Raw genomic sequence first — 27,672 nt, 5'->3', positions numbered from 1 at the left:
TTCAGAATATACTCCTCAACTAACTCGCAGTCTAGCCAAAGCCATAGTCAAAGCTGATCTGGTAGACATGGCTAAACATATTCTCTCATATTTCCATCAGGCACTGTTCAACAAAAGTCTCAGCCAATGCATCCGAAACCTTCGCCGCCGTTTGAAGAAAATCAACGGGGGATTTGAGTCACTGAACAAAGTAGGAGACGACCTCGAGTCCGGGAGTGCTGTTACGTTCGACCCCATTGATTTATCAGATGAAGAAATTGGAGAAGGGGACGAGGATGGAGAACAAGATGTCTTCTTCATCAAGGAAGAGATACCTGCTTGGACTGAGGATCAAGTACAGTAGACGTTTATCACTTCAAGAAATAATTATTTCTGAGTCGGAGTTGACTTCAAACTGGGTTATCGGTCCAAAAAACAAGATTCAATGTTTTCATTTCTTGATCATTTACAAAGTCAACTGATCTGGATTCAGAGTCAGCTCTGCTGATATTCCGGGTTGATTTGACCGAGGTCAGGTCAGGAAGAGACTGCAGTCGAACCAACCATGCATGTTTGAGCGCCGCGCTAGTCTAGTTTACGAACCCATTTTTATGATAGGGATAGCACTTAAATTCTTTCTTAAAAAATAACCTGCATAAGCTTTCGTAGCAACAATTATTTCGTCGAATGCAATGATGGAGGGCAAAACTTCTGAAGGTATACATAATTCAAGAAATAGTCAATGATTCATGTTGACGGTCAGAAACTATAAAGAGCACCTATATTCGTTGCAGTTGGACAGGAAGCCATCATCAATAAAAGTTCAGGTTCTTTGGGATCTTTTCTTCAGCAGCTCCTTAACTGTCTCTTACATTCTTTATTATATACATCTCTATGAAACTCGGACTTGTTGGTAATTACGTCACACGCATGCCGACCTCTGCATGCACGCCCAACGTTTCACTCTTCTGGCTTCAGTAGTCCCTTTCTGTTGATTGTTTTGTGTACAATTTTCATTATAAAACTTGAGAAAGGGAAATGTGCAAACTGAAAAGTGTTTAAACAAAATCATTGGACACGTAGCAGGGAATGTTTGAGCATATGGCATTGGTAGCCACACAGAGCAGACCCAGTCAATAATCTAATATCGCTTCATTGACCCATGTATATGATTGACCTCAGTGAGGCGACTGTTCTGGGCCCAATTTCAAAAAGCTGCTAAGCACAAAAATCTAATAAGCATGACATTTCATTTCTTTCTTTGATAAAAACAGGATTACCAACCACATTTTCACGTGATTTTCAGGATAAACAAGCAACAGCTGAGTACATAACAAGCAAGTTGCAACAAATACAAATTTGGTTGGTAATCCTGTTTTTATCAAGGAAGAAATTCCATGCTAAGCAATTTTTTGTGTGCTTAGCAGCTCTTGGGCCCTGGCCTTGGACAACTTTTTGTTATGTGTCTTATCTGAGAACATGTCCAGAGAGCGTGCTGAAAATTCCCGTCTATACGTCATCCAGATAACTAAGCACGCCTGGCGATAGCTGAGGCTCTTTTCGAAACCACAGCTTCAGCACCGGATTCTGCTCAGGTTAGCTTGGCCCCGCAGTTGTTTTGGCAATATTGCGCGTGCTTTGCGTATACGCACTCAGGGCTTCAGACGAAAAGACGGAGCCTGAAAACTGAATCAAAATGGGAGCCGTGGTTTCGAAAAGGGCCTGAGACTGTAACAGTGTAAGCGAGCGCTGTAATATTATTTTCTAACTGCCGACTTGATATGGACTTTGGACAAGACCAGTGTATCGTACATCGATACATTGTTATAAACGTTTATTCCTGGTCTATTGAGGTTGTACTGGTGTGGGTTGTTTGACTTCGTTCTTGTGGCCATCAAAAACAGGATGAGCGGCGAAATGACTTCGGATGCCGAAAATATTCAACAAGAAACTGTTTTGAGTAATCCAGCTCCCACTAGCGTTGTTCACCCGTTACCGGTTAGTATTATTATGAAACATAGATGCATTCAGAGACGGTCTCATTAAAGACAGTGGACACTATTGGTAATTGTCAAACACCAGTCTTCTCACTTGGTGTATCTCAACATATGCATGAAATAACAACCCTGTGAAAATTTGAGCTTGATTGGTCGTCGGAGTTGCGAGATAACTATGAAAGAAAAAACACCCTTGTCACACGAACTTGTGTGCTTTCAGATGCTTGATTTCGAGACCTCAAATGCTAAACTTGAGGTCTCGAAATCAGAAATTAGTGGAAAATTACTTCTTTCTCGAAAACTACGTCACTTCAGAGGGAGCGGTTTCTCACAATGTTTTATACTATCAACCTCTCCCCATTACTGGTTAGCAAGTGAGGTTTTATGCTGATAATTATTTTTAGAAATTACCAATTGTGTCCACTACCTTTAAGTCACGTGAGGACAAGTCTATACAATAATGTTCCATCGTTGTGACAATAACTATTGCATGGCTTTTTACATTTTCATTTCGGTAAGCGGCTTTTGGTGCAGACAAATTCATTACTTTGTGCATTTGGGAACTTCCCAATGTGTAGGCTCCCGGTTTGGAAGTATGATGGGTGGGTTAACGAGAGTTTTTAAGCTCCTTTGCTTTAGGCCTAACCGTTAGTTGTTACTGAAATAAAGGATCTTGCCCATGCCTCCACACCCAGAATAATTTCCTATAAGTTTTCATCTATGCCTATCTTTCTCTGTTTGCATCTTCAAGTCAGACTCAAGATTGACCCTATACTCTTCAAGATCTTTCTCTGCCTCAGTGCCTATTATCAGAGCCCATTATTTGAATCAAGAGATCAGGCCCTGCGCTTGACAACTCTGTGGACCCCAATTCGAATCCCACCTCAGACTTAAGAGCCCGGTGTGGATGTGTCTTCAGTCCCTTTTCCTCCAACATTATTTTGGGGGTTTTCTTATATATTATCTTGTTATTCGGGTGTGTAAATTATACATAATTTATCTGACTATGTAGATGATCTGACAATCAGCCTACAAACAAGAGAGCCGTGGACCTTGTACCTAACAACCATAGAGCTATAATAGCTCTATTTTTATGCTAACAACAGAAACAGTCGGCCATCTTTGGTTTCCTATAATACTAGCCAAGCGTAATGTGCAGTGTTTAATGTTAATGGTTTAATATCACACGTCACGAAGGCTCATCGCAAAATAATTTATCAGGAAACAAACATAATGCCATAATCCTCCTACAGTCGGCCATCTTTGGTTTCATATAATAGTACTAGCCAAGCGTAATGTGCAGTGTTTAATGTTTAATGGTTTAATATCACACGTCACGAAGGCTCATCGCAAAATAATTTATCAGGAAACAAACATAATGCCATAATCCTCCTCCGTGTGAATTCAGATTTGCTTTTAATAAAAAGAGGTAATCTAGAAATGGTATTGACCATTCAACAAGACATGCAATAAAACCAGTCAAATTATCGAGTACAGATTAGGAATGTTTAACCTCTGATGGATTAATATTTTTCACATTTCGTTTTTTTCTGTTTGTAAAGCAACTCCCAGGAAAGCGAGGCCTATCATGCTCCACTATAGCCAATAACCCAATGGACAGAATTAGACACTGAAGAAAAAAGTTTCAGGGATTTGAGAGGAAAATCCCATAGAATTATTTCATGGACAAACTTACTGAAAACCCAATCCATAGTTCCCCGGCGTGATTCGAACCGGGGTCCTAGCGGTGGAAGATCGCTAGAAAGATCCCAACGCCAACCCGACGACCCAAGCCCCCCCCCCCCCCCCCCCCAACGGCTCGATTTTCAAGAACTGACGGTGTCACCCTGTCACACTCACAGGGTGCCACAGAGATTCTTCTTTTTAAATGCTGTGTTAATAAAAAAAAAAACTATCAACATTTTGAAGGCTGGACTAAAATGCCTCAGACAACAGTATATGTGAAAACCTTCGAGTTGCAGTTTCTGTTGGTTCTTAATTGTTGCTGGTTGAATATCCAATCCTTGAATATTTAATCAGCAATTCGTTTTTTTTGTCTACTGCCAAGTGTCCTTTTTAAATATCGTTGAATGAATAAACCATTGCTAATTCTAAAATGTACTTTAATTACATGCTTTAAAGCTTTGTTTTCCACGACCTACAGACTCCCTAGAATACACCAGAGAGCATCTACGGCTTAAAACAATATTCCGGGGCCCTAAGGCGGGCCCCGGTCCCCACGCCGTGGTATGTCCGTCCTCTCCCCCCCCCCCCCCCACACACCTTTTAGGACGGATTGACGCCCCTGCCATCTCAGCTTGCAAGTTTGAACAGTTCTTTAATCTGCGCGTTCCACGAAGCGACGGCTCCATTATATAACACAGGGGCTTTGGGGTCATGAAACTGTGAATAGCCTTTACAGATTACGTAACGTCGGTATATGGCTATATATAACACGCTATTATTTATTAGCATAGAGAAAGGACGTGCATATGCTGTGCTTACTGTCTGTATGTTCGTCTTCATAAACCAACACAAGACCAAGACCAAAGATGAGTGACAATTTAGAAGGTGCCAATAATATTCAGGGTATGAGTATTTCTCCAATTGATGATGATGTACCGGTAAGTTCCAAGCATGAAACATTGATATTACTCTGTTATTCAATGTTGATAACAAAGGAGGGACGCTGCGGCGTTGAAGAATTCCGTGCATTGTTGGCGGTGCAATCCATACGCTGTACGTTTCCCCATTAGATCCGAGTTTGCTGTACGGTTTTCTATCATGGTGCAGAGCAGTCTCCGCTGTGTCATGAGAATCCGCCCTTGTTATCGTAGTTGCTCGACGAAACTTCAAAGTAGGTACATATCCATGGAGGTCTACCTCCTATCCATGGTACATCCATGTTTCAAGAACCACTGTTTCGTCCTGTTCCGACCACTTCATCCATGTTCCGGACAGCTAACGACGTGTTTTCTTAATTCCTAACCATAATAATGTACATTATATCTTGCACAGTAATATATTATAAGCATTTCAAACGTTGTTATAAGTGCATTCATTACCCCCATACCCTTTAATTCCCTTATTTAAAATGTTGTCGTCAGGCGTCGTCAATTCAGTTTTTAGTGCGGCCGGAATATAAGGATGTCGGAATATAATACTTATTGGGTTTTATATTTTTTGGAATGAGTCGTTCAATTCACACCAATTTCTGTTCAGTCTTTGCCATGTGGTTCAATTAATCTGATGTGAAAACCTTCGTCGTTTAGGCTTCATGAAGAACAATATTTTTTTAAGCCTTCGAGGAATGCAAAATAACGTTAATATTCACGACTTTTGCCCAAACAAATACATAACTTCCAATATGGATAACTTTCCGTATGGCGCCACCACCTTTTCACTCATTTTTACAAAAAGGGATATTTCATTGAGGTAAATTATATACTATACTATTTCATATCGAATGAAAAAGTGGTGGCGCCGTACGGAAACTTTTCCCACTCGGGTGAGATTCTAATGGCGACCCTTGCATTGCTACAGCAGATGTGTTATTGGTCAGATCCCCGGGCTAGCTCGATGGCCGGAGGAATTTTCCCAGTGTTTTTTTTCCACAAAACTCGGGAAAGATGGACGGAAAAGTACTGGGTGTGGCCTATAGTGCTTATTATATAACATCCGTGCAAGGGTAAACAATAAAACATAAATAATATCCCGTTACAACTCCTCTTTATTGTAAATCAGTGACCTCTAAATCAGTCCCGCTGTGACCAATGGGGCAAATGGGATGAATTAGTCTTCCACTCCAGACGATCACTTCTCTCCTCCTTGGATCTGTTGAGCCATCTCATCCAGCTGAGCTTCCTTCACCTCCTCTCCTCCTGATTTAGGAGATCGCCAGCTTCAATTATGGCACTTGACTCGCTCTCCATTTTAACCTACAATTTTATTTCAAATTCGAAATCTAAAGTTTCACCTGTGGGCATCAGAAAATCCTTTCGCAGGATGCCTATGTACTTCATTCAGGTAAAACGTCGTCCATCCATACCATAGTCTCGAGCTCCAACCCTGTACCTTCTTTCATCGTCGTGACCATGTTCTTGATTGGCCTCTCTGCATCGGTTGTCTTTGTTTTGGCTCCCGAAGAATCACCCTATTATGCTCAGCTGGTAGCTCTGGATGCCCGACGCGGTGCCCAGCAAGGCTTATCGTCTTGACCTGAGATCTTCTCTGTGACCTTTGGCAGTTTGCTCTAGCCGTCAGCTCCTGACTTGCCTGACCCAACTCCTGCATGGTTTCAGGTGTCCCTTGTCGCCTGTGTCGCTGGACAAGATAATTCTCACTTTGGCGAGCCGACCAGAATCAAATCTTCCTTTCAGAAGAAAGGGCCGTTGTGGCTCCTGATTGAATCGCCTGTCCCAACTCTTGCATGGTTCCAATAATGGTCCGCTGCCCTGTCGCCTGTGTCGCAAATTATTCGACAAGATAATAGTCTGACTTTGGCGAGCCGACCAGAATCAAATCTATCTTCCCCAAAACTAGGGCCGTTGTGGCAGGAGACCTCCGCACCCGGGAATTCTGTTCCCCCGATCCCATGGCCCATCGGCCAAACGGTGATCGTCAACTGTGTACTATTTTTGATAGCGCCCTCTGTTGATACATCTTCCTTCTCACGCAGTCTTTCGCTCAGCCCCAGCGGCGGCAAGGACCCTTTGGTTAATGGAACACGTTGCCTTGGATCGGTCGAGTTGGTCTTTGAAAAGCGTTTGTAACCGTTTTTTTATAAAATGCATATGGGTAGAAAGATGTTGTAAAAGTAGAATACAATGATCCACACAAACATGCCTCGAAATTGCGTGGTTTTCCTTTTACCTTGTCGACTAACACGTCGGCCATTTATGGGGGTCAAAATTTTGACTCCCATAAATGGCCGACCATGTTAGTTCGCACAGTAGAAGGAAAACCACGCAATTTCGAGGCAAACTTGTGTGGATCATTGTATTCTACTTTTAAAACATCTTTCCAACCATATGCTTTTTATAAAAAACGGTTACAAACGCTTTTGTTTTGACCAACTCGTCCGATCCAAGGCAACGTGTTCCTTTAAAGCGGGGCGCTGGGGGGACAAGTAAGTGAAACACTGTCGTTACCACTAAAAATATTGACGTGTGTGTACGTAGAGAGAACAGTGGTGTGTGTCAGATCGCGATCAAAGTCCGACTTTTTATCTAAAAAGAAAAACACAAAGTTTATTAGGAATGGTCGTTGCTTTTTTGTCCCGTGCTCTATCACATTGACCATGCATTGACCAATAGACCTTTCTTTTGTTGATCAACAAACCGCCTTGGTTGGCATGGTCGGCCGAATGTTAGTAAAACACTAAATCGTAAAAACAAATGTTTAAACAATATTCAACATTTTCTGCTAACTTTCAGTTAAATAAAATACCTCTCATAATTAGTTGTTTTGTTTTAACAAAATCGACAAATTTGGTTACATTATCACAAAAAAATAGCAATCTTTTCTTGATTTGCACTTATGGCTTTCCATAGTTGTCCAATCTGGGTTGGCAAAAGCTCGGGCTGTGACGTTGCAAAAGATAGGTCTATAGTTTTGTCTTGTGGATGTCTTGACTATGAACGGACGGGTGGTTGAGCATGCGCCGTTCCCGGGGAGTGGATCCTCGCGTGCATTTTATGCAAGGCTATTACAGTGTAATTTACACGAGCGCGAAGGTCGTATTGGGGTTTGCAACAACAAGCCCAGCGTTCGATCCGAGATGATCCTAGTAAACTTGTGATTGTGAGCACTAAACACAAGAGGACGACAGGGGACGGACGACTTACAACATCAAACGATCAATAATCGACAGCTATAAAACGTAGTACAGTTGAGTCTAGACAACGTGTAAAGTTGTATTATCTTTTTAGTTTGGAACGGTATATTGGTGGCACATGATTTAGGTTCTCGAGTCAATGTAGGCTACGTATGGTGTTTCTCACGTAATTTCTTCACGCTGGGTGTTTAAAAAATGGCGAACGCTCTGAGGGGAGACGTGAACGCGGGCACATCAAAGGTAAAATACTATTAGGTAACCCCGGGGAGGCTTTTAGTTTCTAGAAGTAGTTTAAGTATATAACGCAGGCTGAGACTAGCCCCATAAATTGGTCCAATCATGGAGGCAGAAATGCACTCCGGATTGGGATTGGACCAATTTTATGGGCTGGTCATTGCTTGGCCTTGGCAAAAACAACTTCAATGTTGGACAAACGCTGTAAGGAATCCAATCAATCAATTATTATGGATAAAGTATGTAACTTTTATTATTTTGGAATTGGAAACGTAGATTTTAAATGTACGACATTTTTACATTTTGTTTTGAGCCCCATTCGGGTCCACTAGTATCCTTAATAAAAGGACCTTAGTGGGCCACTATAAAAAAGGATACTATAGTATTGGACCCACTCCCCCCCCCCCCCCCCCAACACAACACCCTAGTTCCACTGAAAAGCAATTTCCCCCTGGATTTTATCCCGATGCTTTCATAAGTGTTTTTTTTTTTTTTTTTCAGAATTGTTTTATTTACCAGCAAGGAAACAAATTGTTGATACTTTTAATTTAACAACTTTTTTTGTTTGTTATTGTTTACAGGAAAAGCTAATACCGAATGGCTCGAATGTTATCTCTCCACAATATGGGAGTACTTTTGGGGACCCTAGTGTCCCAAACATTGAACCAGGAATGCAGCATCACCGGGCAAACTCGGTCAGTGGCTCGACGTTGTCATTCCACAACATCAACTACGTCGTCAAGACCAAAGTGGACGGGAAGAAAATTGACAAAGTCATCTTAAATGAAGTCACGTAAGTAATGACCAACTTAGGGGGGGGGGATCTGTCTGGAGCCTCCCCCTCTCAGAACCCTAGCTCCACCTAGGTTCTAAGATACATTTAAAAGAAAAGAAAAAAGAATATAAAAACATGCAAAGCACAGGAATGTCTTGCAATTTATACTGGTGCCGCCCTCAGTTTTTGCTTAGCAAAGAAATTTGCTCCGCAGCAATTTCTACTTATTATATTAGCTTTATGGAATAAGGCCCTGGGCCCACTTTTATAAAGCTGTTTAGCAGAAAAATCTGGTTAAGCAAATTTCTTGGCTAAGAAAGCAAGAGATGACAAGGGTACCAGTTGCAGTAATAGTAATTGTATCGTATTTTGGCTATAGACATATCTTTGATAAGCAAGGATGTTTAAGCCATGTTTGAGCTTAGGATTGTACATGTCAGAGATTTGTCACGGTTAGATTAGATTAGATTATATTTTATTTATTGTCCACGTTAAAAAACATAGAAACTTGACATCCAAGTAAAACTATATAAATTACCAAAAATAAGAGAAGTAGGAATACAAAGCAACACACATTGCATTTTAAACTGTTAATCCTGCTCTATTAAATATCTTTCTTCAATGAATTCAACCCATTTTACTTTTAAAAGGTGTACTTATTCAATGAATTCAACCCATTTTACTTTTAAAAGGTGTACTTATTCAAATTCTCTCTGTTTTCTTCACTAGTGGGATATTTGGACCTGGAATGAACGCTATCCTTGGTCCAACAGGTAGCGGAAAAACTTCGTAAGCATTTTAAATATTTTTAAACGATTTTTAGTGGCTTTAAACTTGGTATCATAGTGTCTTACATAGGATCTAGAAACTGTCCTAACTTGCAGCACCGTCAGCATACAAGTGTGCATGAGTTACATTCAGAAGCCTATCGCAAAGCCTGTTAATCTAAAACGATAACCAAACTTATATCCAGACCAAAAGGAACCTATCGCAAAGCCTGTTAATCTACAACGATAACCAAACTTATATTCAGGTAATTTGAAAACCTGTAAAAATTTATCCCAATTGATCCATGGTGTTACTGGAAACCAAATATATATATATTGATCCTAATTGTAATGAACATTTGCAAACCGAAAGGACCTATTGTGAATGCAAATCTTTGTCCTATTGTATGCAAAGAACTATTAATGGTCTGATAGATGATTAATGGTTTCTCAAGCAAGTTTATTGTGTGACAGCCAAACCCAATTCAATGCAAACCCTGTGTTTTCATGTAGCCTTGGGACAGACTCTGCTGGGCTCCAAAATATTCACCCATTTATCAGTTGTATGCCTCAGACAGTATGTCCACTGATTGTAAACTTTGCACGATTGACGGACATTCGACAGTATGGGAAGGTTTGCGATAGCACCATGTAATGATAGTTATGGAACAATTTTGTCCAGCAATTTTGCCTAGAAAGAAATTTTGGTTGAACAAATTTTGTGAAAATTCTGTGTTTTTGGTAGCAATTGAAAAGACCCTGGAACCAGAGGATTGTTTTGATCAGTATGGTCCGATTGTCTGTTAAAATAGAATAAAAATAAAAAAATAGTCTTTTCCAGAAGCTGATTATAGCATCGAAACGTCGAGTTGAAACCTACGCTTCTCTTCAGAACCACCCCCAACTCAATTGGAGATTTTCATAACATTGTGTTACCGCAAACCTTTCTATAATTTATGCATTACTTAATAACTAAGTTTTTGTGAAAGATTTCAAAAGGTTTCTCTCTTCCCCATAATCTCTTGACAGACTTCTGGATGTATTGGCTGCAAGAAAAGATCCACATGGTCTGTCAGGGACCGTGCTTATCGATGGCCAAGCTCAACCTGAAAACTTCAAACTCGTCTCTGGCTACGTAGTTCAGGTAGGAGTTTAGATATTACACTTAAGTTTGCAAAGAATTGTTTGAAAATTATTACTTTGTATGAATCTTTTATCGTTTGTTTCAGTTACTTCAATACTTTTTGTAAACAGACCTTGGATAAAACTAATGTACATACTTATAAAATCACTTTGTGAGTTTATGGGCCCGGTTTTATAGAGCTGCTTCTAAGCACAGAAACTAGCTAAGTACAGATGTCACATGTACAGTTGGTGACTTGTATCCTGCCTACTTTTTGCTAAGCAGAAACTTTGTAAGTAGTATTTTCTGCTGAAGCGACTCTATGAAATTGAGCCGTTGTCTAATGTTTTTAATGGTCTGTTTATGACCTAATAAAATGTCATAGTGTAATGGTTATCACATGGTACGGAAGGCCACAAAAAAAAAAAAGTTGCATCATTAAGCTTTTCTTATTACTAAACATTTTCCACAATTTAGGATGATGTTGTCATGGGAACCCTCACTGTGAGAGAAAACTTGGAGTTCTCCGCAAATCTGAGGCTGGATAAGACCGTCACGAAAGAGGAACGGAAAATTCGAGTCCAAGATGTTATAAATGAACTTGGGCTGAATCTTTGCGCTGATACAAAGGTAGGTTTTCCACTTCTTTATCTTTCTCGGGAACTCATTGAGCAAGTTTGAGTGTGCACAATGGTTTTAAAACTGAAAGTTGACTATTTTGACTGGAAACCAGAATTCTGTATGTATACTGAAAGATGAAATACACCATTAATAATTTAATAATAATCTTTTTGGTGTGAGTCAGCGGTTATCAAAGTCCAGAAGGAATATTTACCCGTTCAAATTTATGTTATTGCGAAAAGAAAACATAAAAGTTCATCAAAGCAAAAATAAATAAATTGTGGAAGATAGTAATTTAGGCCATGGTTCGTGTTATTTAACAGCTCCGGTACAATTACGCAACGACTGAAAAAATTGTTTCTCACACAGGCTAATCTGAAACAAGGAGGATGCTATGTATTTTTTCTTTTTTTAAATTCATAATGGCAGATTTGTCCCTACGTTAGTGGTTGTCTTTTTTGTCTAAAACTTATGCCTTGTCAAATTTTAAGTTTTCCACCCTGAAATTTATTCACTTAAGAAAAAAATAATTGATATGGAGGTAACCTTAAAAAGCAAGTGGGCTAGTACGAAAACACTTTATTTTGTATTTTCTTGATGTTGCATTGTCTCATATCTCTTACCATCAAGGGTTATAAGTAAATCAGTTTATGAAATATAAATTTAGCTACATGTAGTACCCTTGCCCCCAAGTGTTCATTTATTGTTCATGTTTTCTTGCTGTTATGATTATGGGTTCACTGAGCCATTTATCACTTCAAGGGTGGAGCAACAGGCAGTGAAACGTAAACATAACCAAGAACATTTCAAGAAGGTATGGCGGCATTGAATGTTTGCCACAAAGTTAAATACTAGCTGGGGTTCAGTTAATGATGCAATGTCTCTTAGTACCGTGGATCTAACACCTGAGTGTATAAATTAAATTGGAAAGCCAAAAAGTTTAAAAATTATGTCTCTGCAATTCAGCCTTTCCATGGCAAAAGAGCCCAACCTCGAAAATGTTGGTTTCTATAAGATCATTTTTGGGTAAATTTTAGGTGTTTTTTTTTTATTTCAAAGTTTCAAAGGCATACTATGTATCTAGATATAAAAAAAAAACATGTCCTCCTATCCTTGACCCTTTTTAAACTCATATGTTAGGGCAAAACAGCTGATCTCTGTTGTTGCCTAAATTGAAATTTTTCGAGTAACGCTCACGTTGACTTCGGCCGGTAGCTTCTCAGAGCCTCAGAGGCAACATTGCCTTGGTGCCCCAATAGAAGTTTACAATTGCCCCAAGAGGTGCCTTTTACACAAGAGAAAATACCTTGTTGCCCTTGTCCTTAGAAGGACGAAACACTAGGCTCAAGGACGAAACACTAGGCTCAAGGACGAAATACTAGGCTCAAGGACGAAACACTAGGCTCAAGGACGAAATACTAGGCTCAAGGACGAAACACTAGGCTCAAGGACGAAACACTAGGCTCAAGGACGAAACACTAGGCTGGTTATCTTCAACAGTTGTTCATGTCCAGTTAAAAATACAAAGTCCAAATGAAATCTGTTATGGTCATTATGAAGGTGGTTTTGTCTGTGTTTGTTTGTGGCAGTGGACAACTATATAGTTGACAACAAAGATAAGTTACACGCCATTATTAGCAACCCATGTTGTGTATTTAACCTTTTATAGCTGCATTAGGCAAGTTGAAGTTATGAAACACCGGATATGAAAAACACACAAGCACGTGCAATGTATTAAGTTTGAGGTCAAAGATAAGCGTTTGGGTCCAGGGGCTGGTTATGTGACCTTACTCGGGTGAAACGCTAAGTGAAGAAACACAGTGGTGGACAAATTTAAATGTTTCATTTGTTCCTGCTGGGATTATTACCAAGCAAATTGTGTGAAAGGTCAACAAACTATTGTTGCATTTCACTTGAATGAATTCTCATTCAGGAAGTTGGTAAAAGTTCAATTTAATGTAAGGCCTAGCTACTTGACCAGCGACCACGTTTTCTGCAGGAGAGTTTGCTGGCAAACTTCTCTAGTCTGCCCTCTGCATGCATTTTCACATGATCATGGCCCTCTGGTGTTTTAACACCCTTCTGTGTTTTAACAAATTACCATGTCAGTTTCCCTTGTAGTCTACCTGTAATACTTGAAATTTTTTACATTTTAAGAACTATTTTAAGTTTCATTTGTAATTATCAGTTTTATGTTCAGTTCATGGAACCTAAGTAACACCATGCCCTTGAAAGGACATTGGGGGCTGTAGCTGAAGGCAAGGCTTTAGCCAGGATTTGGTGTAAAAAGATTTGGCAAATTGTTCACTTACAATACGTTTACATAATCGACAGACACAACATGGTGTCCAAATTTAAAACAGGGTGTCCACAGCTCCACACATAATAGACACCCAGACACCATTTCTACCTCCATGCTATGATCATGGTCAATTGGTCTTTGTACTGGATTACTTAGTAGTTGGCATAAACCAAAATTACCAGGGCAGTCTTGAAACTGTTCAAAATAGGGTGTCCTCCAAATTTAGAAGAGGTTGTCCAAAGGACACCCTGTTCTGGTCAACTGGTCCTCTGCTTGCTTATGAAGCCAGTAGTTGCGTAACCTTTAATTACCAGGGAGTGTTGGCCTGGAGCTCTGATTTCCAATGACGAATTTATTTCAAGGTTAACACTCAGCTGGAGTACAGTCTTGAAATCCGGATTGAATTTCTGAAGTATTTCCACTTTAGTTCCAATTTGCCTTGAATTAGAGATCATTATACCACAGCTTGTATGGAGAAGTCATTGAATGGTCGTGGTGATAGAAAGGTTAAAACAAGCTTACCAACTCCATCAACCTACACCCCCCCCCTATCACCCTGAAAAAGTTTGCAAAGCTTAAAGTCACCTGGAAATAGATTTTTTTTTCTTTCAAACATAAGAGTATATGCTTACGAACAATAAAACAATTTTTTTAGTAACTGTTTGTCAATTATATGTTAAAAAAATATATAAAGTTGTTTGGGGGGCTGACTCCGCCTACCCCTTTTGTGACGTCAATCGAGGCAGACTTAGTAATGCGTAATAGTAAACACACGTGCAAAGTACATGTACGTCCAAGTCGTGAGTTGGTACATTTCAAAAAGTGTTTTTCTCCATTCAGCAGCAATACACCTGGTCGGCATTGCCGGAAAAAGAACAATTTTTTTTTTTTTTGAAATGTACAAAATCACGACTTGGTCCGTACATGTACTTTGCAATTGTGTTTACTCTACGCATTACAGGCAAAGTCTGCCTCGATTGACGTCATGAACAGCGCCCTCTCGGGTCGGGGTCAACTCTTAAATTTGTAAATAACATAAGAACTGATTTTTTAAAACCTTAGTTAACTGTTTATTCACATTCCACTCATCAAAACACATATGTTAGTGACAAAAGCTTTATTTTGAAAAAATACCACTTCCAGGTGACTTTAATAAAGAATCATTACATGGTTCTCTCTACACCTAATTTGTGCAATATTTTTTGTTCAATCTAAAATGTTCAGTGTTCATACATATTGTGCTCTCTCCAGGACCAGCCTGTTGGAGGGCTCTAACAGTAAAAACACCAAAAGAAAATATCATGGAAAAAGTTGAAGAAAAAGAAATGTTTACTATTATATTTCTTAGTTTATTTACACCATATGATGGAGACTGAATTGCACAGTGGTTTCAGCAAGAAAACAAACCTAAAATACACAGAATGTTTTATTTATTTATTTTATTTATTTATTTTAAATCTTTAGACATACACAATAGTTAAAAGTTGTACAGGGGCTGTCAAGGTTAAAACAAAAGTATAAAACTGTCATCAAACGAGGTGTAAAACCAGACCCCTGCCAACGATAAAAATATAATTATACAATATAAAAAGGTGATTCCACTGAAACATTTATGAGTGTGGATGCCAGCAAAATGTATCAGATTGATGCCAAAGGCGATCTTTTAGTAATTTTAGTTGTCATTCAACATTGTCCATAGATTAAGTGTAATTCATAATGTTGTTTTTGTTAAGTTATTTCCTTCCTCCATAATTGGTATCATTTAAGCCACAGGGAAATGTTTTCCTGCAGGCACAAAGTGTGTACACAGCACTTTGGAAGAAAACAATTGGCTTTAAATGACATTCCATGCAGATGACAGTTCACAACTGCTGTGAACAATTTTATGAACTTGTTGAATGTTTGGCATTATTAGCTGTACGGTAAAGCTTTGTAGCCAACCTGGAAACTGCATTTTACTTGCCCCAGGGAAATTTTAGGAGCCCAGCTTTTTAACCATGTATTGTCATTTATAACTATGTGATGTATAAATGGTAGTGATCAAATGAAGTAACATTCACTCACTAACACATAAACTAACACTTTGAAAATTAATTGTTCACCTCTGAAAAGGAAAAAGACCAGTTGGCTTGATTTTTCTAATATCCTGATTTATGATCGTCACTATTTCAATTCAATACATTTTCAAGTTAGCTTCATTGATAGCCATACTTTATTTTGTTTAGACAGGTATTGTGTATGTAGATGATGTAGGATTCAAAGTGCAAGTACATGTAGTTGAGCTTTGGTGTTTACTAGCCAGCAGTATTTACTGAACAATATAAAAATAGCCCTCACTGCCGCCAATTTCACAAAACTTTACGCAACTGCATAAGTCCACTTGCACAACTTTTATTGCACAAGTTGTTAACCACTTAACACAAGAACTCTTACACAAGTGGATTTTATGCAACTGCATAAAGTTTAGTGAGACAGCTGCTTTAAATTTAATCACTGCTATATTTATTCTTTGAGGTGCTTGGAGCCCCTTTTCAAAAGAGTCATTCATGCCATAAATTCCATTATTACTACTCTGATAATATTCAAATAATAAATCACAAGGGGAAATATTATGATGTGAACTTTTGATCTAATGCAACTAGATAATTAAAGGAACACGTTGCCTTGGATCGGTCGAGTTGGTCTTTGAAAAGCGTTTGTAACCGTTTTTTATAAAATGCATATGGGTAGAAAGATGTTGTAAAAGTAGAATACAATGATCCACACAAACATGCCTCGAAATTGCGTGGTTTTCCTTTTACCTCGTCGACTAACACGTCGGCCATTTATGGGGGTCAAAATTTTGACTCCCATAAATGGCCGACCGTGTTAGTTCGCACAGTAGAAGGAAAACCACGCAATTTCGAGACAAACTTGTGTGGATCATTGTATTCTACTTTTAAAACATCTTTCCAACCATATGCATTTTATAAAAAACGGTTACAAACGCTTTTGTTTTGACCAACTCGTCCGATCCAAGGCAACGTGTTCCTTTAATGAAAATAACACGTTCAAAATGTGTGAAAGGTTTACAAACTTTTGTTGAGTTTACCTCAGTAAGGAAGTCAATAAAAGTTTAAATTGAAGAACTATAAAAGTTTAAATTGAAGAACTATGAGTTCACTAAGTCTACAAATACATATTTTTCTGCGTTTGTTTGTGGCAGTCAGTGGAGACAACTATCAAGTTGACTAAAAAGATAAGTTGCCCTATAAATTTTTAGGGTTGTTTAGATAAATGTTTGTTGCTGCATCAGGCAAATCGATGTTATGAAACACCAGATAAGAAAAAGTATTTCATTACTTACACTCAATGCATTAATGCACTCGATTTTAGAGGTAAAAAACAAGGGTTTATTATAATAATAATAAAACATTTATATAGCGCCGTATGCAGGGCGTCAAAGTGCTTTCCAAAAATACAAAAATCAGCTACAAAATTATTACAGATAGAGAACACTCATGCAATCTTACAATAAACAATACAGTAGAGGAATTTAATAAGAGTCGATACAAACACAAGAGGGGAGAGGTTACCAGCACGATTCATCCTCTGCCAAGATCCTCAGCATCTGGCTAGATTTGCAGTTAAAGCAATCAACTGGGCTAAACATTAAAACAAAACCAGCGGATTATGCAAATGGGTTATCTGTTTCCAGATCATTGGTTCAAATCCCACTTAAGTCAATTTTTTTGTTCATCCTAAAAAATGTATAATTATTTATACTTCAACTATTAAAGACAATGACTGGACACCTTTGGTAACATTTGCATAAAATAACCTGTGAAATTTTTGGCTCAATTGGTCATCGAATTTTCAGGAGAAAAATGAAAGAAAAAACACCCTTGTTGCATTATTTGGCGTGCTTTCAGATAAAATAAAAGGCTTCAGCTGAAGTCTTTTACTATATGAGTGAGAAATTAACTCTTTCTCAAAAACTTTGTTACTTTGCTTGTCACCAAAAAATTGGTATGCTAACAATTATTTTGAGTAATAACCAGTCTCCAATGTTTAAATTAAAAGATAACTACAATTACAACGGGTTTATTTATTTGATATTGTTTTTGTTTAACAGGTTGGGACTGAGTTTATCCGGGGTGTCTCTGGTGGGGAGAGGAAACGGACTAATGTCGGTATGGAATTGATCACCAAGCCAAGCGTTCTGTTTCTTGATGAGCCTACAACGGGTCTCGATGCAAGCACAGCTAACGCCGTCATGGTGCTACTCTCAAAGTATGTCTTACTTAACTCATACTCTATCAGTCCATCAAAAGCCAACGTGTGTTTTGCTGGAATTTGATGCTGCGATCAGCACACCAAAACAAAAACTTGCCAATGCTCAAATTTGGGGTAAAATTCCACAAGACTGTATGGCTTGTTGTTGGACAAGTTTACTGGACCAGACTTTATTTTACACACCAAAAGGGAGGAGAATCTACAGTTTCAGGGCCTTATCAAAAAGCAGGCCTGATACTTCACAGAGGCAAAGAAGGCGATTTCCTCCATGGTAATTGCCTTGGTGGCCATGAAATGACAGTAGAAAATTACAGTTTCCTCATAAAATGCCCTTTACCAAGGAGAAAATGCCTTGGTGTGCCCTTGCCCTTTCATACAGGGCTGAAAAGGTGAAAGTGGAAATGCCATCCATTCAACATTACCTAAAGTTTGGATCCAAGTTTCATACCCTTTCATTAGTACCATGTATTAACTTTCATTTCTACCAACTGTCCCTCGAGTAAACTGGAACAACGTCTGCACTTAACCACCCCAACCTTTTCAAATCAGGCAGGCAGCTTCTTAAGGAAAGAGCTGACTTTATCTATATTTCTTTGATTTTTGTCTCAAAAAGGACTGAAAAACACATACTACATGTATTTGTGTGACTTTTGAACTTTCATTGTGTGAATATGCAGTGAGGGTTTCGCAGAGACGCATGTACATAAATAATCTGCGCGTGCATATCACATGAAACATCTCTGCAGAAACATGTTTCTGTAGTGTCTGAGTGTGAATATGCAATTTAGTTTTGTTCGGTTGAGCGACTAGATCACCAAAGACTGCAAATTCCCTTTGTTGTGTCAAGGTTACCTAGCCTCAGTTGACTTAATAATGATTCTATTGAATCATTCTTCAAGGAGGTAGTCACTAGGTGGGTTAAAGATGTCACTTCAGGCCTTTACATTTAAACAAAAAATACTTAGCGTCCCTGCCCGCTTCCCTTTTAGAGGTCGCCTTTTTTTTTTCTCGCTCTCTTTTTTTAACGAAAAATAATGTTAACGAAAAAGAAGATTTTAACAATCTCAGACTTTTTTTTTTTTTTTTTTTTCCTTTCTTTTCTTTTTGTCAAATTTGTCTTTTTTGTTTGAGTATTTGATTGAATTCATTGAGCTAAACAACTCTAAACCAAACAAGGAAGTGGTCTATTGAAGTTGATTCTGTTAGGTAATCTTTAAGATTAAAAGATTAAAAATCCTGATAACGGTTAATCCCTCTGGTGGTTAGTAAAGATAGATACAAAAAAGAGGGCCTTGTGAAAACATGATATCAGTTATCCTTCTACTTGAATGTTGGCTTATCAGACGCCCTCAAAATAAAAACAAATAACAACTATTTTTTCTTTGGTTTTACCCATTTTACACCGATGTGTATCAGTACTCATTCGAGCCCTGTGAAAAAAAATGCCAGAAAATTTCCACCACAAAAATGTATCCATAATTTGTTGTGGTTTTTTAATTTCAAAGGTTGACCAAGCGAGGGCGCACCATCATCTTCTCCATCCACCAGCCTCGATACTCCATCTACAAGTTGTTTGACAGACTACATCTCCTGTCGCTAGGCAACACAGTGTATCATGGACCAGCCAAAGAGGCCCTGCAGTACTTCTCTGATAGCGGTGAGTGAAGTCACCATGGTCTTAAAGCGCCTTAAAGGATTTGGGTACTTTTTGTAACACAAAACACAATGTTAACAGATTTAAATTAAACTTACACCGTTTGAAGAAAATGAAAGCGAACCTTTAAAATATTAGTTGCTGAGGTGCAGTAGTTTTTGAGAAATGAGCTCTGCTTACCGCCGAATTCTGCACTTACGATCACGTTTCCCTGCTTGCGCGCAAGCGCCGAAGTTCTGCGCTAGCCTTGTTAGCGTAGAATGCCTAATGAAGTGGAGTGCGCAGATGCAAAAATTCGCCGCTTGCCCGTGAAATATGCTTGCTGTAAGCACAGAATTCTCTGCTTCTGTAAGCGCCGATTCTGTGCTTACGGTAAGCAGCGCCATGAAATTTGGCCCAGAACATACTGATTGAAACATTGAATTGAAAAGAGATTTAGACATTTTCACTTGGTGTTACCACAAACATCTGTTAGTCATATTCCTTTAGTTGTGATGAATCCGGTATTAATTTCTTGGTGTCTCTGGTTTGTATTTCTCAGGTTACGTTTGCGAGGAACACAACAACCCTCCAGATTTCTTCCTGGACATTATTAATGGAGATTCCACCGCTGTTACCATGGCAATGGAGGAGGAAGATACTGCACACAGTAAGTTAGGGATAAGAGGAGGGGGTGGGGTAAGAGTTGGAGGGGATTCAATTGGATATTTTGTTAATTTGTTTTAAATTTATTAAAAAAACGCTTAACAGCACAATTAGCCCTGATAACATCAATAGGAATCAAGAAGAAAAGTTAAATTTTGGATGATGGGAAAAATCAAAATTGGGAAACCATGCAATCAGGTAGGGACTGAAAACCCAATCCATTATTTTAAAGTTTTGGTCTGAGGTGGGATTCGAACCGAGGTCCACAGCGGCGAAAGGCAGGGAAAGAAACCACTGAGCCAGCCTAACATAAATATTGTAGGTAGAGACAAGAAACTTGACTCATTGTTTTCAGTTCACTGTATATTTGTGGTTTGGTCAACTAAACTAATTAGTACTTATACGCTAGTCTGTACGCCCGAATATCCAAATGTGTTAGATACTTGTTGAGATAGGTTGGCTTTATTCGCAAATTCTTGACTCCACCAGCCACTGAGAAAATACTTCATGCACTCATTTCTTGATGATTGGATTTTGGTAATGGTCTTCTTTTTCACTCACTTCAAACTCAATTTTCTAAACTACAAAAATTACAAAATGCAGCTAGTCGCTTTGTCACACTTCCCAGTCAACACACTCACATTACACCAGTACTGAAGTCACCTCACTGGCTGCCAGTCGAATCTTGCATTGCTTTCAATCTTCTGCTATCTTTCATTGCATTCATGGTTCTGCTCCTATATATATTTTTTCTTTGGTAAAAGCATATACTCCTGAACGATCTCTTCGATTGTTATACTTGCTTGCTACTACATGTTCCTATAGATTAGGAAATCATGGGGGGTCGTTAAGTTTCAGTCACATGCTGGACCCACTCTCTGGAATGACCTACCACTTCAAATTCCTTATATTTCTTGTGTCAATACTTTACAGATTAAAAACCATGGCTTATCTATAATTGTTCTTTGTCTGATTTTCCTCTTTCCTCTTTCCTTACTGCGTGAGGGTTCTCCCCCCTGCGCCTTGAGCACCTTCATTTGGTGGGTTTTGTCGCCTTACAAAAATTCTTTATTAATATTATTCTTTACTAATAGTACTAATGTTAATAATTAATACTTCTGTACTGAGACTTCTAATGCTAATAATTGGTACTTCTTCACTAACAAAACTAATACTCTTTAAATTGTTTGACTTCCTTTTTTAATGTTCAACTACCTGAAGCGGGCATCAATTGTCGCGATGAAAATGATGTCCCTGAAAAACCCAAGATCACAGAAGTCTTCAAGACATCTGATCATGAGCGCAAGCTTGGGGAGTCGGCCAGCCAGATCTACAAACAGTACACAGCGACAGATCAAGTCAACACCGTTGTTATTGAGTACCCAACTTCCTTTGCCACACAGGTAAGAGGTTATAGGCTTGAAGAGCATAAAGCTGTTCAACAAAAAATACTGCTTAGCAATTTTGTTTGCTAAAGCAAAACAGAACTAGTAGGGACCAGTTGCAACAATACAAACTTTATGAAGTTTTGGCTGGTGAGCAATTTTTTGTTCAGGAAGATGTTTAAAACAGGCTTTATGAAATTTGGCCCATTTACATGTATTTCCCTGCCTTTTTTTTTTTTTTGTGGAGGTTTCGAAGCAGCTGTTTTGTCGCACTGTGGTTTTTGTCAAGATTTTCTATGAATTCAAACAATATTTTTCTCAATGAATTTTTCTGGAAAGTGTTAGTAGAGGTCAAAGCTTGTCCTAATTTAACGTCTGTAATACCATACTTTTTCCGTCATCTTGGTTTAAAAAAGGACTTGTTCCCCTACAAAAGTTACTGTCTAAGATTTGAAACTTAATTCCAGCAGTAATACACACTCCGTCTTCATTTCTTTTCACAGCTCTATTACGTCTCAAAGAGAACAATCTTGAATATTCTGAGGAACCCGATGCAATCTTACATCCAGGTAAGCTACAAGAAAATCTCTTGTCATTTATGAGCTTGTCTGCTTCTGTATTAGGTTAGTCTGTCAGTGGTTGACATCCCATCAAGAATGAAATTTGTACGGATGCGTCAGAAACCATTGTTACTTGTAACCCATCATTTTCTATATTTTACATCCAAATTGGAGGTACAAATTGACAGCTTCTGCTGTCACTATGATGGGATTGCTGAAAAGGTCTATTGACATTGTAGCTGCAGCCACAACTTGCTTGATTTGTTGATTTGTACATGGCTTTATACAACCAAAGTTAGGCTTTGGTGCACAGAGTCTCTGGGTGGATTTCACAAAGAGTTAGGACAGGTCTTATCTCGAGTTAGGACCAGTTACTCGTCCTAACTTAGGACTATCCATGCAATTTGTATATCTCATAGGACTAGTCCTAACTCTTTGTGAAATCGACCCCTGGTTGCGTTTTGTGTTTGATTACAAGCACTGAAATCATAATTGTGTGTTCTAGAAGCCCAACAATACCCTCACTAAAAGTGGGAAAAGATTTATATTTGCAGTTTGCACATAAACTTGTTTGTTTCCCAACAGAATTCAGTTTTATTTAGTTTATTCAAGTGGTCCATTTTTACTGGTTACATATTCAATTTGAAAGTTATTGTTTATTTTATTCTTCATTTCCTCTTTAGTTCCTTTTCATGATTATATTTGGTCTGGTCGTCGGTGGTCTTTACTTCCAACTTGATCTATCCACAGCAGGAATCCAAAACAGGTGAGCCACATTCCACAAAAAAACTTAAATCTCGTCCATCCCCCATTAATTTTTAGAAATACAAGCTCGACAGGGTGCTGAAAACCTATTACCTGGCTATTCTAATGGGCACATATTTTCACATACAATTTAACTCCAAAAATTGCGGACAGTATCAGTGTATAACGTCAGATCAACTGGTCAAAATGTGTTAACTACGTTCTTTCATGAGTGATTTTTTCTGCAATGACTTTCTTGTATTTTTTGTTTGTAGGATTGGAGCATTTTTCTTTCTCATCATGAACATGGTGTTTAGTAACCTCAGTGCTGTGGAATTATTCATCAAAGAAAGGGTCATCTTTATGTAAGTCTACAATTTGGCTTTCTCTTGGGAGCTTACAACTTCAAGTTGCTTTTAACGCTAACGTATGCCCAAGATAATATCGTTGCACGGAGACAGAGTTTCATGACTGTGATTCGAACCCACCCTCTGCTGATAAGGTCATCTGAACTCATCAATTTTATTTGGTAGTGATGAATGAATTTAACCGTGAATTATTATTTTTTTTAAAAACCTTTGTTAGACACGAGTCAGCGAGCGGCTTCTACAGATGTTCCTCTTACTTCTTTGCCAAAGTCTTCTGCGATCTACTCCCAATGAGAATTATTCCCACCTTCATCTTCTGCTCTATTACTTACTGGATGATAGGTACGTTCAACTTTCAACCTTTTTTTCTCTTTTTTTTCAGCTGCCAATTTGTTTGAGTGTAACTGGACAAGTTGTGATTCCGTCAATCGTGATTTTAAAAGTCATGGGCTGGAATTCACGAAGCACAAAGATTCATCTTTAGATGAGTTGTCAGTATTACCATTTTGATTTGTATTATGACATCACACTTTCCTTAGCAATTAAGATTGATTCACAGTTAAGATTGATCTTAGCTCTGTGTAAATCGGCCTCATGGGCCAACTTCCATAGAGCTGTCCAAGCACAAGAAGGAACCAAGCACAAACCTGGGCCCAATTTCATATTTTGATTTATACTTTTGATTGACTGACTGAATTCTCAACTTATCTGTTATTTCAGGACTGAAAGCTGATGTGGCAGCGTTCTTCATTTACTGTCTGACTCTGATCTTGACGACAGTCACAGCCTGTGCCTTGTCCTTTGCAATCAGTTCCAGTGTATCCATCATGGCTGTGGCCACCTTGTTTGTTGCTGTCGCATATATCTTCATGATGGTAGGTTTATCTTTTAATTCTACTGGAATATGACCCTTGGAGACGTAGAGTTGTCAGCAGGTCTGCCAGGGCAAGTCTCTGAGACTTAGAGGACCATTCTAAAGTCAAGTAATAGTTTTCTTGGCCAGTCTAAAGTCAAATCCTCAGACTTCTAGGGCCAACTCAAGTAATTTTTTTTTTTTTTTTTTTTTGGGGGGGGGGATATTTTGGGCCAGTCTGAAGTAAAATCCCAAGACTTCCTGGTCCAGTCTATAGTCAAATTCCGAGACTTCTAGGGTCAGACTGAAGTGAAATCCCAAGACTTCTAGGGTTATAGTCTTAAATCAAGTTTCAATACTTCTGGGGCCAGTCTCAAGTCAGGACTTGGGTATTTTGTAACCAGTCTGAAGTAAAATCCCAAGACTTCAGTTTTCTGAAGTCAACAATAACCAACAAAAATAATGGAGCAGGACATTTTTTCCAGATGTGAGAAGGCTCCCGAATTTTGAAAAACTGCTCTGTGGTACATTTTGTTTAAGTCTCCAGAATATAAATCAAGGCACATTCTCAAAAGAACATGATGTTACCGCAAAACAACAATACATAATGAAGCAGTGTTGGTGAAAACTAGACATCTCATATATTTCTTTTCCTTTTGTTAATTCCCAGATCTTTAGCGGCTTGTTGCTGAACATATCAACTTTACCCGTCTGGCTCCAGTGGCTTCAATACATCAGTATATTCAGATACAGTCTTAATGTGAGTAGTCATGTCGGGAGTGTTTTGGCCGGAGCGGTCTTGATGCACCAGACTCTTAATAGACCCCTCCCATGAAATATGTTAATTGCACATAGCGCGTGCGTACTAACGTTTTGGTTGGCAAAATGAGGGAACTTGGCGCTGTTTTGTACACTACTATTGGTGCGTGATGCAGACGCGACTGCGCTTCTACTTAGTGCACAACTCTATGGTGTTTGCCAACCAACAGGGTCTGTACGCATGCGTGAATGTAATTAGCAAATTTCATGGGAAGGGTCCATTCTGGTGTTGTAAGTGTGTGGGTTCGAGTCCCGCTCATGACACTTGTTTCTTTACAGGGCTCAAATTTTTTGAGGAAAATCTAACAGCAAGACGGCAGACTCTTTACTGGACTGGGATTTTATTTACAAGACCAGAATCAAAATGAGAACACAGTTTTATCATCTTTTATCATCTTAACTGTTTTATTTAATTCACTAAGAGAAGATTTGTCTCTTCTAATTTATGTGTGAAACTCAGTATTGAAAGATATTTGTGAGACTTAAACTCGGCATTTGAACATCATTCTTTTGAGACAAAGATGTTGAATTGATGAAAAAAACAAGAACATCGGACTTGTCCTGTCTTGAGTTTTACTGGCTCAACCCTGAAATCACTCGCTGGTGTAAAATTCCAGCCCTGCCTCAACAGGGTTCTTAACAATGATTGTCGGCCCTCGTTGTTTTGATGGAGAACTAAATCGTAGTGCCTGTGTATTTTTTTTATTTTTTTTTATGAAACTTGTGTTCATTGAATTTTCTTCCAGTCGTTATCAGTGAACGAGTTGAAAGGACTTGTCTTCTGCGGTAATGCAACCATCCCCGCAACTTGGTGAGTCTGTTATAATTTTAATTTAATTAACCTTTCAATTTGTTTTCTTTTTAAAGGCACTGGACACATTTGGTAGTTATCAATAAATATAAAAACTAATTTGGTAATGAGCTATGGAGAGCTGTTGATAGTATTAAATACTGTGAGAAATGACTCCTCAAATATTTGAATCTAAGAAAGACTGCAGGCGAGAAGCCTTTCTTTCCTTTCGTACAGTAGTGAAATCTGACCTGTTTGTCTGAGATCAGGATAATTAGTTTCTATTTTTAGCAAAAGTGCAAAGTGCTATGGCAACTGAAAAGAGTTCTCCACTTTCTAAAATTGTCAAAAAAAGATTTGAAGCAGTAACTCTTACTCCGTTTTGGTTTTCAGCGTACCCGGTGAAGCTTATTTAGCGAATCAGGGAATCGATGACTCTGAATGGGGATTATGGGAGAACTTGGTCGCTTTGGGTTCCATTTCCCTCATCTGTCTCTTCCTGGGTTACGTACAGCTCCGACGCATCCGTAAACTGAAGTAAGGACCCATGCCTCACCCTACCTACCCAAACCTTCTCTCACTTTGGCTGCATTCAGCTTAGAGGCATCTGTAAACTGAAGTAAGGACCGATGCCCCACCCTACCTACACCAACCTCTCCTACTTAGCTGCATTCAGCTTAGAGGCATCTGTAAACTGAAGTAAGGACCGATGCCCCACCCTACCTACACCAACCTCTCCTACTTAGCTGCATTCAGCTTAGAGGCATCTGTAAACTGAAGTAAGGACCCATGCCTCACCCTACCTACCCCAACCTCTCCTACTTAGCTGCATTCAGCTTAGAGGCATCTGTAAATTGAAGTAAGGACCGATGCCCCACCCTACCTACCCCAACCTCTCCTACTTAGCTGCATTCAGCTTAGAGGCATCTGTAAACTGAAGTAAGGACCGATGCCCCACCCTACCTACCCCAACCTCTCCTACTTAGCTACATTCAGCTTAGAGGCATCTGTAAACTGAAGTAAGGACCGATGCCCCACCCTACCTACCCCAACCTTCTCTCACTTTGGCTGCATTCAGCTTAGAGGCATCTGTAAACTGAAGTAAGGACCGATGCCCCACCCTACCTACCCCAACCTCTCCTACTTAGCTGCATTCAGCTTAGAGGCATCTGTAAACTGAAGTAAGGACCCATGCCTCACCCTACCTACCCCAACCTCTCCTACTTAGCTGCATTCAGCTTAGAGGCATCTGTAAACTGAAGTAAGGACCGATGCCCCACCCTACCTACCCCAACCTCTCCTACTTAGCTGCATTCAGCTTAGAGGCATCCGTTAACTGAAGTAAGGACCGATGCCCCACCCTACCTACCCCAACCTCTCTTACTTAGCTGCATTCAGCTTAGAGGCATCTGTAAACTGAAGTAAGGACCGATGCCCCACCCTACCTACCCCAACCTCTCCTACTTAGCTGCATTCAGCTTAGAGGCATCTGTAAACTGAAGTAAGGACCCATGCCTCACCCTACCTACCCCAACCTCTCCTTCTTAGCTGCATTCAGCTTAGAGGCATCTGTAAACTGAAGTAAGGACCGATGCCCCACCTTACCTACCCCAACCTCTCCTACTTAGCTGCATTCAGCTTAGAGGCATCTGTAAATTGAAGTAAGGACCGATGCCCCACCCTACCTACCCCAACCTATCCTACTTAGCTGCATTCAGCTTAGAGGCATCTGTAAACTGAAGTAAGGACCGATGCCCCACCCTACCTACCCCAACCTTCTCTCACTTTGGCTGCATTCAGCTTAGAGGCATCTGTAAACTGAAGTAAGGACCGATGCCCCACCCTACCTACCCCAACCTCTCCTACTTAGCTGCATTCAGCTTAGAGGCATCTGTAAACTGAAGTAAGGACCGATGCCCCACCCTACCTACCCCAACCTCTCCTA

The 27,672-nt window shown here is 39.3% G+C and overlaps 1 protein-coding gene across 3 annotated transcripts; it reads left to right on the top strand.

The window, feature by feature from the left end:
* Nucleotides 1-370: 370 nt before the first annotated feature.
* On the top strand, nt 371-26,471 carry LOC139952798 (broad substrate specificity ATP-binding cassette transporter ABCG2-like). 3 transcript variants are annotated; one of them, XM_071952019.1, is made up of 17 exons: nt 371-1,977; nt 8,628-8,839; nt 9,551-9,610; nt 10,618-10,732; nt 11,189-11,341; nt 17,749-17,906; nt 19,415-19,566; nt 20,105-20,212; nt 21,430-21,611; nt 22,097-22,162; nt 22,837-22,919; nt 23,173-23,262; nt 23,483-23,607; nt 23,986-24,140; nt 24,789-24,878; nt 25,684-25,748; nt 26,121-26,471. In XM_071952019.1, the coding sequence occupies exons 1-17, from the start codon at nt 1,885-1,887 to the stop codon at nt 26,266-26,268; spliced, it is 2,055 nt and encodes a 684-aa protein (XP_071808120.1). In that variant the 5' UTR covers nt 371-1,884; the 3' UTR covers nt 26,269-26,471. The 3 variants fall into 3 exon arrangements, with proteins under 3 accessions (XP_071808120.1, XP_071808121.1, XP_071808122.1); XM_071952020.1 differs by lacking the exon at nt 371-1,977 and adding an exon at nt 4,441-4,600 and having other exon boundaries at nt 26,121-26,470; XM_071952021.1 differs by lacking the exon at nt 371-1,977 and adding an exon at nt 7,611-8,052.
* The last annotated feature ends 1,201 nt before the right edge of the window (nt 26,472-27,672 follow it).

Source organism: Asterias amurensis, chromosome 21, assembly GCF_032118995.1.
Source record: "Asterias amurensis chromosome 21, ASM3211899v1".
Taxonomy (NCBI): domain Eukaryota; kingdom Metazoa; phylum Echinodermata; class Asteroidea; order Forcipulatida; family Asteriidae; genus Asterias; species Asterias amurensis.
The sequence above is the reverse complement of the archived record's forward strand: the minus strand, read 5'-3'. Positions and strand labels throughout refer to the sequence as shown.

Coding starts and splice junctions, on each gene's coding strand:
- LOC139952798 (XM_071952019.1), top strand. CDS start 1,885: ATGAGCGGCGAAATGACTTCGGATGCCGAAAATATTCAACAAGAAACT. Junction 10,733..11,188: donor TCTCTGGCTACGTAGTTCAG/GTAGGAGTTTAG, acceptor TCCACAATTTAG/GATGATGTTGTCATGGGAAC. Junction 19,567..20,104: donor GCAGTACTTCTCTGATAGCG/GTGAGTGAAGTC, acceptor TGTATTTCTCAG/GTTACGTTTGCGAGGAACAC.